General features: G+C 49.6%; 1 protein-coding gene across 2 annotated transcripts in view; it reads left to right on the top strand.

Moving 5' to 3' along the window:
- The first annotated feature begins 1,520 nt into the window (after nt 1-1,520).
- The window catches only part of mfsd4b (major facilitator superfamily domain containing 4B), a 34,594-nt gene continuing 21,718 nt past the window's right edge, over nt 1,521-14,396 (top strand). Inside the window, exon 1 of one of the 2 annotated variants that reach the window (XM_070885793.1) lies at nt 1,521-1,761. In XM_070885793.1, the coding sequence (XP_070741894.1) occupies nt 1,570-1,761 (192 nt within the window). In that variant the 5' untranslated portion in view covers nt 1,521-1,569. Of the gene's footprint in view, nt 1,828-14,396 lie in introns of both variants that reach the window. The other variant, XM_070885792.1, reaches the window with a different exon arrangement.

Here is a 14,396-nt window from a genome sequence, read left to right as displayed (position 1 = left end):
TCCAGAAGATTTGTCAAGCATGATTTCCCTTTCACAAATCCATGCTGACTTGGACCTATCATATTACCTCTTTCCAAATGCACTGCTATGACATCCTTAATAACTGATTCCATCATTTTACCTACTACCGATGTCAGGCTGACCGGTCTATAATTCCCTATAATCCCATCAATTTCCCCAACACAATTTCCCGACTAATAAGGATTTTCCTCAGTTCCTCCTCCTTACTAGACCCTCCGACCCCTTTTATATCCGGAAGGTTGTTTGTGTCCTCCTCATTGAATACCGAACCAAAGTACTTGTTCAATTGGTCCGCCATTTCTTTGTTCCCCGTTATGACTTCCCCTGATTTTGACTGCAGGGAACCTGTTATCCTGTGTTAATTACCTGTTGCTGTGTGTCGGGGTCGTTTATTATTGTATTTTGCAGTATTATTCGTTTTGCTGTATTATTGCTGTGTTTTACAGTATTATGACTATGTTTTGCAGGATTAGTGCAGTATTTTGCAGCATTATTTCTGTTTTGCAGTATTATTGCTGTGTTTTGCAGTATTATTACTGTATTTTACCGTATTTCTGAGTTTTGCAACATTATTACTGTGTTTTGCAGCAATTTTGCTGTGTTTTGTAACATTATTTGTGTTTTGCAGCATTATTGCTTTTTACTGTGTTTTGCAACATTATTTCCGTGTTTTGCAGTATTATTACTGTGTTATTATTAGTTTTGCAATATTATTGCTGTGTTTTGCAACATTATTTCACTGTTTTGCAGTATTATTACTGTGTTATTATTAGTTTTGCGGTATTATTACTGTGTTTTGCAACATTATTTCAGTGTTTTGCAGTATTATCACTGTTTTGCAGTATTATTACTATGTTATTATTAGTTTTGCGGTATTATTACCGTGTTTTGCAACATTATTTCAGTGTTTTGCAGTATTATCACCGTTTTGCATTATTATTACTGTTATTTTATTTCAGTGTTTTGCAGTATTATCACTGTTTTGCAGTATTATTACGATGTTATTATTAGTTTTGCAGTATTATTGCTGTGTTTTGCAACATTATTTCCGTGTTTTGCAGTATTATTACTGTGTTATTATTAGTTTTGTGATATTATTACTGTGTTTTGCAACATTATTTCAGCGTTTTACAGTATTATCACTGTTTTGCAGTATTATTACTGTGTTATTATTAGTTTTGCAGTATTATTGCTGTGTTTTGCAACATTATTTCCGTGTTTTGCAGTATTATTACTGTGTTATTATTAGTTTTGTGATATTATTACTGTGTTTTGCAACATTATTTCAGCGTTTTACAGTATTATCACTGTTTTGCAGTATTATTACAATGTTATTATTAGTTTTGCAGCATTATTTCCGTGTTTTGCAGTATTATCACTGTGCGGTATATCCCAGTGACCCGGGGTGTCTCCCTGCTGCTTTGTGATGATCCGGTGCCTGTGACACCTCAGCACCTCCTGCCCTCACTTCCTGCCGGGGCCGGGGGCCGGGCGGGCAGAGCGCTGTGAGCCGCGGTGTGAGCGGGTGAGGCGGGGGCAGTGCGGGCGATGCCGGGCCGGGCGGGCAGGCCCCCGGCCTTGGGGAAGAAGCCAGCGCGCTTCGGGCGGCTGTCGCGGCCGCTGCAGCAGCTGCCGGAGGAGGAAGAGCAGGAGACGCTGTTCGAGAAGGGCCCTCCCGGCCGCACCACCACCACCAACGGCGGCAGGGCCGGGCTGAGGGGCCCGGAGGCCCAGGCCGAGGTGAGAGTGATCCGGGGCGGCCGCACTGCTGACACCCTCCTGCTGTGCGCCGCTTTCCTCGGCCTGGTGAGTGTGGCAGCTCCGGGGACATGTGTGACTGACACAGCATGACACGCGTGACCGGCATCCCGCCTCAACCGCGACACTTGGCCGACACACCACGACACGCATGACGGGTGTACCTCGCAACCGCGACACACGTGGCCGCCTCAACCGCAACACTTGGCCGACACACCATGACACGCGTGACCGGCATCCCGCCTCAACCGCGACACGTGGCCAACACACCACGACACGCGTGACTGACGCACCTCACAACCGCGATACATGTGGCCGACACTGGCCGCAACCGCGACACATGACCGGCACCCCGCCGCAACCACGACACACGTGGCTGACACCAACCGACACCACGACCCGTGTAGCCGGCACAACCGCAACATGCGTGACCCCCCACCCGGGATGGGCGAGACCTGTCCCCACGACACGTGTGATCGGCACCCCACCGCAACAGCGACACACTTGGTCTCCTCACCCATAACACACATGGCCGCCGCTTCCCACGACACACATGACCGACATTGACCGACCGACACGCATGACCAACACACCGTTCGACACCACAACATGCGTGACCCCCCACCCGGGACTGGCGAGACCCGCGACAGGCGTGACTCGCACCCCTTGTCAGCCGTGATGGACATCCGCGACATGCATGACCGACACACTACTGACACCCCGGGGACACGCATATCTCACACACCGGGACATGCATGATTGGCGCCCTGGGGACACCGCGACTAACACATCCACCACACCAGTTACACTTGAACACACCAGGAACAATAGTTACACACTGTATTAAACAGATACACACCTATGCACACTGAGATCCACATCAGAAACACTAATAACTACTTAAATCAGGAGCACTAGTGATGTCATCATCATAGGCAATCCCTTGAAATCGAGGAAGACTAGAGTGAGTTCTTTGGTGGCTGAACAGTCCACAGACCCTGTCACAGGTGGGACAGATATTTGTCAGGGGAAGGGAGCGGGGTCAGGTGGCACTGATTTACCCCACACTCCTTCCGCTGCCTGCGCCTGACCTCTTCACACTCGCAGCGTTGAGATACGTGATGTATCTTACACTGAATGCACCAGTCGTACTAGTGACTTGCACTCTGCTCACCTTGCACCCAGATACAGTACTCGTATAGATATGTCACTATACTGAAGCATGGACACATCACCACACTGACACACTATCAAACTGACCTCCAGCTGCACAAATAATCTAGTAAATAAGAAACATAAGCACAAGTAGGGCTTTGTGGATGGCCAGGGCTAGTGGGTCGCTCTAGCATACATTCAGGATGTTTGTGCATGTATTTTGAAACAAGTTTCCACCGAGTCAGGCCTGCATTTAAAACTAAGTATTGTTCGCAAGTAGCTTATGTTTTGTATCAAATACCTAACTGGATTTTTTGGAGCTATCAGATAGTTGCAGGAATTTGGGAACAAGTAGCAAGCTCTGCACCACTGCCAGTGTGATGGTCTGTGTACCACCCCTGACAGATGTGCACACTCAGTGCACCACAACATAAGGATTAGGAGCAGGAGTAGGCCATACGGCCCCTTGAGCCTGCTCCACCATTCAGCAAGCTCATGGCTAATCTTCTACCTCAACTTCGCTTTCCTGCATTGTCCCCATATCCATTGATTCCCCTAGAGTCCAAATGTCGATCTCGGCCTTGAATATACTCAGTGACTGAGCATCCAGAACCTCTGAGGTAGAGAATTCCAAAGATTCACCATCATCTGAGTGAAGAAATTTCTCATCTCAGTCCTAAATGGCCGACCCCTTATCCTGAGACTGCCCCCTCGTTCTAGTCTCTCCAGCCAGAGTAAACAACCTCTCAGCAACTACCCTGTCAAGTCCTCTGAATCTTATAGATCACCTCTCATTCTTCTAAACTCCAGAGAATATTGGCCCATTCTACTCAATCTGTCCTCATAAAACAATTCTCAGGAATCAATCGAGTGAACCTTCGGTGCACAGTACTCCAAGTGTGGTCTCACCAAAGCTCTGTATAATTGTAGCAAGACTTCCTTGCTCTTCTACTCCAGCCCCCTTACAATAAAGACCATTTTCCTTCCTAATTGCTTGCTGTACCTGCATGTTCACTTTCTGTGTTTCGTGTCAAAGACACTCCAAACCCTCTGCACGCCAACATTGAATAGTTTCTCACTATTTAAAAAAAAAAAATTCTGTTTTTCCAATCATCTTACCAAAATGAATAACCTCACATTTCCCCGCATTATATTCTTGTGTTCAGTTTTGGTCTCCTAATCTGAGGAAGGACATTCTTGCTATTGAGGGAGTGCAGCGAAGGTTCACCAGACTGATTCCAGGGATGACTGGACTGTCATATAAGGAGAGACTGGATCAACTGGGCCTTTATTCACTGGAGTTTAGAAGGATGAGAGGGGATCTCATACAAACGTATAATATTCTGACGGGACTGGACAGGTTAAATGCGGGAAGAATGTTCCTGATGTTGGGGAAGTCCAGAACCAGGGGACACGGACTTAGGATAAGGGGTAGGCCATTTAGGACTGAGATGAGGAGGAACTTCTTCACTCAGAGAGTTGTTAACCTGTGGAATTCCCTACCGCAGAGAGTTGTTGATGCCAGTTCATTGGATATATTCAAAAGGGAATTAGATATGGCCCTTACGGCTAAAGAGATCAAAGGGTATGGAGAGAAAGCAGAAAAGGGGTACTGAGGGAATGATCAGTCATGATCTTATTGAATGGTGGTGCAGGCTCGAAGGGCCAAATGGTCTACTCCTGCACCTATTTTCTATGTTTGCACCTTCTTGCCCACTCACTTAATCTGTCTATATCCCTCTGCAGACACTGGCCTATCGTTCCCTGTTTTCTCTTTCCCTCCTTTCTTGAGTAGTAGTGTTACTTTTGCTCCCTTCCAATCCACTGGGACCGTTCAGAATGTAGGGTGCTGTCAACTGTCCCTGGTCGTACAAGTGATTGACGTCCTACTGGGAGAGTACAGTATAGGAGAGTGTTTAAATGTTCAATCCTTTTAGAAACTGTGGTCAATAGTCTTAAATGGGGTTGCAACACCAAACTGTTGGGAGTTATATTTTCTACCAATTTGTACACAGCCTGTGCTTCATCTTTCCAGCTGCTTTGTTGTGTGTGGCACTCTGTCTGAATGGTGACTAGCTTTTCCCCAGAGTGTAATTATTTAGCTGTACAATGATTTGCAATGGTTCAAAGTTCATCCTTTTAATTTTAAATTGAAAGTATGAGCTATATGTGTGAATGTCCCCCCCCCCCCCCCCCCTCAATATAGGCATTGTTTGTGTGAGATTTGAAAGAAAAGACTTGCATATATATCGAGCCTTTCATGACCTCAGGACGTCCAAAAGCGCTTTACTGCCAATTAAGTACTTTTTTGGCGTGTAGTCACTGTTGTAATAGAGGAGCCAATCTTGCGCACAGCAAGCTCCCATAAACTGCAAGAGATGATGCCTGAATAATCTGTTTTTAGTGATGTTGATTGAGGAATAAATATTGGCCAGGACACTGGGGATAACTCCCCTGCTCTTCTTCAAAATAGTGCCGTGGGATTTTATTTACCCTTTGAACACTGTCGATATGTTTTTGGAGTGGGGTGAATGAGTAAGGACCAGCAGTCATTTGCGTGGAGTCTATTCAGAAAGTCTATTCAGGTTTTGAGACCTCTGGCTTATCGGTGTCAATTTTCACCTGGTTTTCATTATTAACACAAAGACGTGATAGTGAGGAGTTTGCTGACGGCAGATGATTTTCTTGTAGCTAAATCAGCTAGTAAATCAGTTTAATGTTGCACAATCGAAGGGGTACTGTCTTCATTAAAAGGCATTTACCAATCCTTTTCTCATTTGCAAATGGCAATGTAAATCACATTGAGTTGCATTATCGACTCACTCGCACGTGATGTCTTAATGAAAATCTCTTACCTCTTCTGTTCAGTTAAAGGATGAAGATTTGGCACTTCAGGCAGACAGTGCCTTTCAAATGATTTAACAGTGCTTTTAAATCACTGAGATGCTTTTGGGAGGAGGGTTTCTGCAATACTTGGCTCACATCATAAGAAGCTGGCCCGATTATATTGTGGGGTGGAGACCACAGCAACTCGAAGAATGAAGTGCACGATTCTCTTTAGGCTGTGATTTATGACATGACACTGCACTGCCCGCTGCATTGTTTCCCTACATAACGAGTCACTGCACTTCTGAAATAATTTGTTGTGTGAAGCACCGAGACTTTTCAATGTGATAAGGATATATGGTAATACAAGTTACTAGTTATCTTTCCGTCAACCGGGAGGATCGGCACAGACCAACAACAGCAAACGTGTGTTGCTGGTCGGTCTGGGCCAACTTCCTTTTTATTTATTCTTGGGATGTGGGCCACAATGACTAGGCCGCATTTATTGCCCTGCGAAGGTGGTGGTGGCAACTTCTCCTTGAATTGCTGCAATCCTTGATGTTGGATAAGGACTTACGGCAGCACCTCCCAAACCCGCGACTTCTACCACCTAGAAGGACAAGGGCAGCAGGCGCATGGTAACACCACCACCTCCCAAGTTCCCCTCCAAATCACACACCATCCTGACTTGGAAATATATCACCGTTCCTTCATCGTCGCCGGGTCAAAATCCTGGCACTCCCTCCTTAACAGCACTGTGGGAGTACTTTCACCACACGGACTGCAGCGGTTCAAGAAGGTGACTCACCACCATCTTCTCGAGGGCGATTAGGATGGGCAATAAATGCCAGCGACGCCCACATCCCATCAACAAATAAAATATTGACCCGGTGATGATGTAGGGACCACGATACATGCCCAAGTCAGGATAGTGCGTGACTTTGAGGTGGTTGTGTTCCCATGACATGGTCCCTCTCGACGGCCGAGGCCATAGGGGAAGGCGGTGCTATTGAAGTATTACTTCTGGGGGCATTTACTGTGACGCTGGGAGCATTGCAAAATAAACATACTACAAATACGGTGGTCAGGTCGGATCCAGTCTGGGGGCGGTGGCGGGAGTAGAGTCGGGTTGAGTCTGGTGGCAGCGACAGGCGGGTCGAGTCGGGTCCGGTCCGGGGGGGGGGGGAAGCAGGAGCGGCAGCGACAGGCGGGTCGGGTCGGGTCGGGTCCGGTCCGGGGGGGGGGGGGGAGCAGGAGCGGCAGACGGGTCGGGTCGGGTCCGGGGGGGGGGGGGAGCAGGAGCGGCAGACGGGTCGGGTCGGGTCCGGGGGGGGGGGGAGCAGGAGCGGCAGACGGGTCGGGTCGGGTCCGGGGGGGGGGTGGAGCAGGAGCGGCAGACGGGTCGGGTCCGGTCCGGTCCGGGGGGGGGGGGGGAGCAGGAGCGGCAGACGGGTCGGGTCGGGTCCGGGGGGGGGGGGGGGGAGCAGGAGCGGCAGACGGGTCGGGTCGGGTCGGGTCGGGTCTGGTCCGGAGGGGGGGGGGAGCAGGAGCGGCAGACGGGTCGGGTCGGGTCCGGGGGGGGGGGGGAGCAGGAGCGGCAGCGACAGGCGGGTCGGGTCTGGTCCGGGGGGGGGGGGGGAAGCAGGAGCGGCAGCGACAGGCGGGTCGGGTCCGGTCCGGTCCGGTCCGGGGTGGGGAAGCAGGAGCGGGAGTCGGCAGGAAGCAGGAGCTGGCCGTGGGAGGAGCCTTATTCACGCAGCCCCAGTGAGGCCATTCGGCCAGGGCTAGGGGGCTGCGTGCTTCGGGCCCCTCCCACACAGTTTCGGGCGCCTGGAGCTACTGCACTTGCCCAATGTAGCGCGCATGTGCAGAGGTCCCGGCACTGTTTTCAGCGCAGGGACCTGGCTCCGCCCTTTACAGCTCGTGCTGCGCTGCGCCGAGGGCCAGAGGACCTGCAGGGAGGTGGAGAATACCGAGGGTTTTTTTTAGGCGCACTTTGTGGCGCGAAAAACGGGCGCCCAGCTCGGAGGGGCGCCCATTTTTTATCGTGTGGAAACTTGGGCCCAAGGTGTTAGCTCTGATTTGCAGGGGACTTAAAAGTAAGGTATTCATCTTTTAGACTGATCTCACCCATCCCATTCAACTAAAATAAGCTCTGAAACGGCCACAACGTGTATAGTGTACAGCAAGACATCTCAAAGCAGCTTACAGTAAGGAGAATGAAGCAGAAGGCACCAAGTAAACTTGTTACTTTGGTGTTTTTGTTTCTCATTTGACTGTTGAACTGTGACCTTGTAAATGACCTTTGAAATAGTGCCTCAGGGTGACCAGTTTCAGGTGCATCCTGGTTCATCTGATTTCTTTCTTGTACACCGAGTTCTGTAACAGTTTTCAGAAAGTTTTTCACCATCTCTTCTCTTCCTCTCCCCCGGTTTTATTTAAAGGATTTTAATGCAAATATTACAGGCAGCTGGTGCTTCTAAACTGTTTTTTTAATGTGTGGGCTTCCCCAAAGCACGTGAGTGTATTTATGTTGGATTATTCACAGGGTTTTGCGACTAAGTGCTGTATGTGTTGTCCTTGATGAATTCCATTCTTGCTGATAAGAGGATCAAAGGGATTACTTGATTACACACACTGACCCATGGCATTTGTGTTTATGATTTCCATTGCTCTGCATATCCAGTCAACCGGCTTTATTCTTAAAACATGACCGCTCGCACCCTACCCCCACCTCCCGTCACTCATTATGTGTCTCAGCGGGATCGCGTCTTTGCATATGGGTAGTGGCAGAGCCACACTGCTATTCTCACACTCTGTGTTGGAGTGCGGTGGGGAGTCAGCAGGCCACGTGTCGTGCTCCAGTGCAGCGTCTGTGTGTTACACTTTCAAGCCGTGCTTCTTCAGAGATCCTAATTGGCACTGTTTTCTCTGGCTCCCACCGTGACTTAGCGGGTCAACACACTACATGACACTGCGTAATGCAGTGGAAAGAAGGAGCTCGATCTGGCTTGCAGTCACTGCTTAATTAATCTCTGCCAGGACATCAATTGGCTGGCTTGAAGATTTTTTAGCGTTGACGTGAGGGAGTAGAGTTACAGGGCAGTGCTGTTGTACACGTTTTGATTTCAGTAGTTAATCGCACCCACTCTACCACCTTGTGATTTCCAAACCTGCTTTTTATTCAGGTTGAATTAATGAACGACTGAATTTGCCTAAGATGCATTTATTAACAAATTGGCTGATTTCACCTGCAGTCTCTAGAAATCCTTATTCAAATAACTTCTGCGCTGAGTAGGCGTGTTTTAATGTGATTCAGCAGTACTAGTGAAGTGTGTGGTAATGTACTGCAAACTGTGCAAGGAGTCAGAAGGATAAAGACTTTCTAGTAGGTTACCTAACGCTTCCTGCTCAAGTACTGATTCTATCGGTTGTAGCGGGTGCCACACATGGCCAGTGACAGGTCTGTAGCATTGAAGGGTTACAGCTGCAATGCCATGTTCTGTATCATACAATACATGCACGCGTATTACCAACAGCAGAGACTAATGTCACGAATTACTTGCCCTGCCTCTAGAACTCTCTGCTTGGTAATGTCTCCTTGAACATTGTACCATGTGCACAGAAGATACAGAATTTGCATTTCCTGTTGGAGAATATACTAGGTTTGGGAAAGCTCTGGGATCAGTGACTGGGGTCCACTCTGAGAGACACTTGGCAGATGCAGTATAATGTGGATAAATGTGAGGTTATCCACTTTGGTGGCAAAAACATGGAGGCAGATTATTATCTGAATGGCAGCAGATTAGGTAAAGGGGAGGTGCAACGAAACCTGGGTGTCATGGTACATTAGTTATTGAAGGTTGGCATACAGGTACAGCTGGCAGTGAAGAAGGCAAATGGAATGTTGGCCTTCATAACTAGAGGATTTGAGTATAGGAGCAGGGAGGTCTTACTGCAGTTGTACAGGACCTTGGTGGGGCCTCACCTGGAATATTGTGTTCAGTTTCGGTCTCCTAATCTGAGGAAGGACGTTCTTGCTATTGAGGGAGTGCAGCGAAGGTTCGCCAGACTGATTCCAGGGATGGCTGGACTGACATATGAGGAGAGACTGGATCAACTGGGCCTGTATTCACTGGAGTTTAGAAGAATGAGAGGGGATCTCATAAAAACATAAAATTCTGATGGGACTGAACAGGTTAGATGCAGGAAGAATGTTCCTGATGTTGGGGGAGTCCAGAACCAGGGGACACAGTCTAAGGATAAGGGGTAAGCCATTTAGGACTCGGATGAGGAGAAAATTCTTCACTCAGAGAGTTGTTAACCTGTGCAATTCTCTACCGCAGAGAGTTGTTGATGCCAGTTCTTTAGATATATTAAAGCGGGAGTTAGATATGGCCTTTACGGCTAATGGGATCAAGGGGTATGGAGAGAAAGTAGGAAAGGGGTACTGAGGTGAATGATCAGCCATGATCTTATTGAATGGTGGTGCAGGTTCGAAGGGCCGAATGGCCTACTCCTGCACCTATTTTCTATGTTTCTATTACGGGTGCCCTGTGTGGTGATAGTTGTTTTTCCCATCTAAAGTGCACTGTAGGGTTTAGTCAATGTACTGGTAAACTCTTTTAGAGGGCTGGATTTTCGGCTGGTTTGCGTCTGAGTTTTCGCTGCGTTTTGACCCTCCGCGGCAAAAACCCGGTCGCAAAGCCTGGTCGGGATCCTGGGCTTGATGTTTGCGGCGGCGATGAGACGTACCGCCGGAAAGAGGTGTACCGATGTGTAACGACGCGGATTGCGTTGCCGTCGTACTTTCGTCACTCTCCCGACCCGTACGCCGCGCCCACAATACCGACAGGGTCAAACCTGTCGGGGCAGCCTTGCCTGCAGCGGTAAGTATGAAAACCTGCAAAAAAAGGTAAGTTAAAGTTTTTATTTTAAAATTATTTTTCAGCGATTTGGTAGCTAAGGGTTTTGTAAATGTTTTTGGAATTTTCTTTGCAATTCCCCCCCCCACCCCCCCCAAACCAAAGCCTCTATTGCAGTGCAAACGACACAGACTAAAGTTGCCAAAACTTGCGTTTTGTGCCGCGAATACTCGTGCAACGCCTCCTTTACCGATGTGCCAAGGCCAAAAGTTTGGCCTAAAAACGGTAGTGCAGCGAAAACGGTAATTTTGCCGTATCGCCACCGTTTTTGCTGAAAAATCCCGAAAGTTGAAAATCTGTCCCTCTTGAGAGTGAAGCTGTTGGTCATCTGTGCCCAAGAGGGTATATTACACCCCTGAACACAGGACATTCATTTCAATCAATTCATTTCTAAAGAAAGATTTCCAAACTTAAGGTTTATTATTTGATGGGAGGACGAACCTTTCTAAAAAAAGAACATCACTTTATTAGGTTTGGTATAAAGTGTCATGTTAAAGACGATGCCATAAAGAGAATAGATTCCCAGATTGACACCATACTGTTATTCAAATAGTTTACAGGAGCTGAATGTTTTACTCAATGTTTTACATCTTGCTGTGCAGGGGCTGAAGGAACGACAGACAGATTTGAATGTAGACTAATACAGAGTGATGCATATTAGATCAAGGAGCATGTACAGGATGATGAGATGTCTGCCAGGAAAACCGGAAAGGATCTGTTGTGATTAGTGTTGATCCACTGAAGATGGCCAGTCAATATGACGCTGTTGTCGCGTCTAGTTGAGTACGGGAGTGGATTATTTGACCAGAATTCGAAATAAGTTATTTTAATCTTGTGTATACATACAGTTGGGGCTGTTTGTGTCTTCAGAAGGACACTGACTCCTTGTGAAAGGTTCAGAGAAGAATGACTAGGGGGATCTTGGTAGAACTGAACTAATACAATGGGGCAGAGGGAGGCAGGGAGGTGTAAGGGAACAGGTTTAAAATGCAAATAACCCTCCCCAAGCTTTCCCACAGGATAGTAATGTTGTGGAACCACCTCCCAGAGAAGGCAGCTATTGAAAAGTCAGTTAGTCAATGCTTTCAAACAAGAGCTGGCTGAATATCCGGTTGGGAATGGGATTGGGGATTACAGAAACAAGTATTGACTGGGAGCATGCATGGCCTGTGTAGCCCACTAGGGTTGTGGGATGAGATGGGTGGGGTCTCTGGAGGGATTGAGGACTATGTAAGCTGAACATTTTTACAGGGAAGCTGATGATGGGGTAGAGGCCATGATAAAGTCGATTGCAGGTTTCCATTTCTTGCTCTCTGCTAATGTTCACAGGAAATAGAAGTTTATTTTCAGGCCATAGAGGAATGCAAGTGTACAATTGCACTAAGACTATTCGTATTGTGATCCATTACTTTTAATATTTAGTTTTGAGAACCTGTTTCAGCCGTAGGGGTGATGCAACTTTTTGGAACTGCCCCGAGGTGGGGAAATTGGAATCACGTCCTGCAGGAGCAGTGGTCAAGGAGCGTTCCTGTAAATTTATATTGGCATCACTTCGGGCATTATATTAATTCTACTCCATCCCCTCCGTAGCAGAACAGCTTCTTCTTAAGCAGTCCCTCGGAGTCGAGGATGACTTGCTGTCACACTAATATGAGTTCTCGGGTGACTGATGAGTCCAATGCGGGGGACCTACAGTCCCCGTCATAGGGGCAGACGGTGGTGCTTGGGTTGTCGTGTGCTGTTTGCGCTTGGCTTCCGCTTGCTCCCAGCGAAGAGACTGATGCTTCACCACTTTGAGCGGCCTTGCACCAGGGATTCCCTGGTGTCGGTGGGGCTATTGCACCTTTTCAAGGAGGCTTTGAGGATGTCCTTGAAGCATTTCCTCTGCCCACCAGAGAAGAACACAAAGGTGATCGGTTGCTGCTCCTTAAAACCTACCTCTGTGACCAAGCTTTTGATCACCTGCCCTAATTTCTCCTTACGCGGCTCGGTGTCAAATTTTGTTTTATAATACTCCTGTGAAGTGCCTCGGGACATTCTAGCTCGTTAAAGGCGCTATATAAATACAAGTTGTTACAATGAGAACTTGAGGTGCATGATCTGTATTTACTGACACTTGTTCCATGTCTGTAGAAGTGAAGCAAGTGTGCCCTAGAGGTTTGCCTTCCGTTTTAGGGTTTAATCCGATTTAACCTGGTAATCCCCATTTGGATAAATTCCAAAGTTGTAGTTAGACTCTGAATAAAATCAATTACCCGGGTGGAAATGTTGGTTGTTTGCATGCTGCAGTTCTGTTGTGACAGATGCAGTCACTTTGGTGCAGGGAACAGTTCATCTCTCCTTAGTGATGAGCAGTATTAACAGAGAGTGCACTTTCAGGGCCCAAGTTTCGGATCGCGCCTAGAACGGCGCAGCCTTGACCTGGACGCCTGTTTTTCACGCCCAAAAGTGCGCCTAAAAAATACCTGCAGATTCTCCGGCTCCCTGCAGGTCCTTTGGAGCTGGGCGCAGGCAGCACGAGCTGTGGGGGGCGGAGCCAGGTCCCTGCGCTGAAATCAGTGCAAGGACCTTTGCATATGCGCGCTACAGTGGGCGTGCATGTGCAGTAGCTCCAGGCGCCCGAAACTGTGTGGGAGGGGCCCGAAGGACGCAGCCCCTAGCCCTGGCCCAATGGCCGCACTGGGGTGGCAAAGATCAGGCTGCACCTCCCTCGTCCAGCTCCTGCTCTGGCTCCAGGTGGCTCTCTCAACCCCCGCACCCCCCCCCCCCCCTCCCCAGCTCCCGTTCCGACGACCCCCTCCCACCCCCCAGCGCCGGCTTCCCCTGGCCACCAACCTTTAACTCCTTCGGCGGGGCCTGCCCACCCGGCATCTTGCTGGGGGCGGGCCCCACCCAAAGTCTTGGGCCCGGCTTCTTCACATCAGCCGGGCCCGTTCAGCCTCCTCCCTCCCTCTCCTCTCCCTCCCTCTCCTCTCCCCCCCCCCTCCCTCCCTCTCCTCTCCCTCCCCCTCCCTCCCTCCCTCTCCTCTCCCCCTCCCTCCCTCCCTCCCTCTCCTCTCCCCCTCCCTCCCTCTCCTCTCCCTCCCCCTCCCTCCCTCCCTCTCCTCTCCCCCTCCCTCCCTCTCCTCTCCCCCTCCCTCCCTCTCCTCTCCCCCTCCCTCCCTCTCCTCTCCCCCTCCCTCCCTCCCTCTCCTCTCCCCCTCCCTCCCTCCCTCTCCCCCTCCCTCCTCCCTCTCCTCTCCCCCTCCCTCCCTCCCTCCCTCTCCTCTCCCTTTCCCACCCTCTCCTCTCCCTTTCCCTCCCTCTCCTCTCCCTTTCCCTCCCTCTCCTCTCCCTCCCTCTCCTCTCCCCCTCCCTCCCTCTCCTCTCCCTCCCTCTCCTCTCCCTCCCTCTCCTCTCCCTCCCTCTCCTCTCCCTCCCTCTCCTCTCCCTCCCTCTCCTCTCCCTCCCTCTCCTCTCCCTCCCTCTCCTCTCCCTCCCTCTCCTCTCCCTCCCTCTCCTCTCCCTCCCTCTCCTCTCCCTCCCTCTCCTCTCCCCCTCCCTCCCTCCCTCTCCTCTCCCCCTCCCTCCCTCCCTCTCCTCTCCCCCTCCCTCCCTCCCTCTCCTCTCCCCCTCCCTCCCTCCCTCTCCTCTCCCCCTCCCTCCCTCCCTCTCCTCTCCCCCTCCCTCCCTCCCTCTCCTCTCCCCCTCCCTCCCTCCCTCTCCTCTCCC

The sequence above is a fragment of the Pristiophorus japonicus genome, chromosome 7 (assembly GCF_044704955.1).
Source record: "Pristiophorus japonicus isolate sPriJap1 chromosome 7, sPriJap1.hap1, whole genome shotgun sequence".
Taxonomy (NCBI): domain Eukaryota; kingdom Metazoa; phylum Chordata; class Chondrichthyes; family Pristiophoridae; genus Pristiophorus; species Pristiophorus japonicus.
This window is presented reverse-complemented; position numbering and strand designations above follow the sequence as displayed.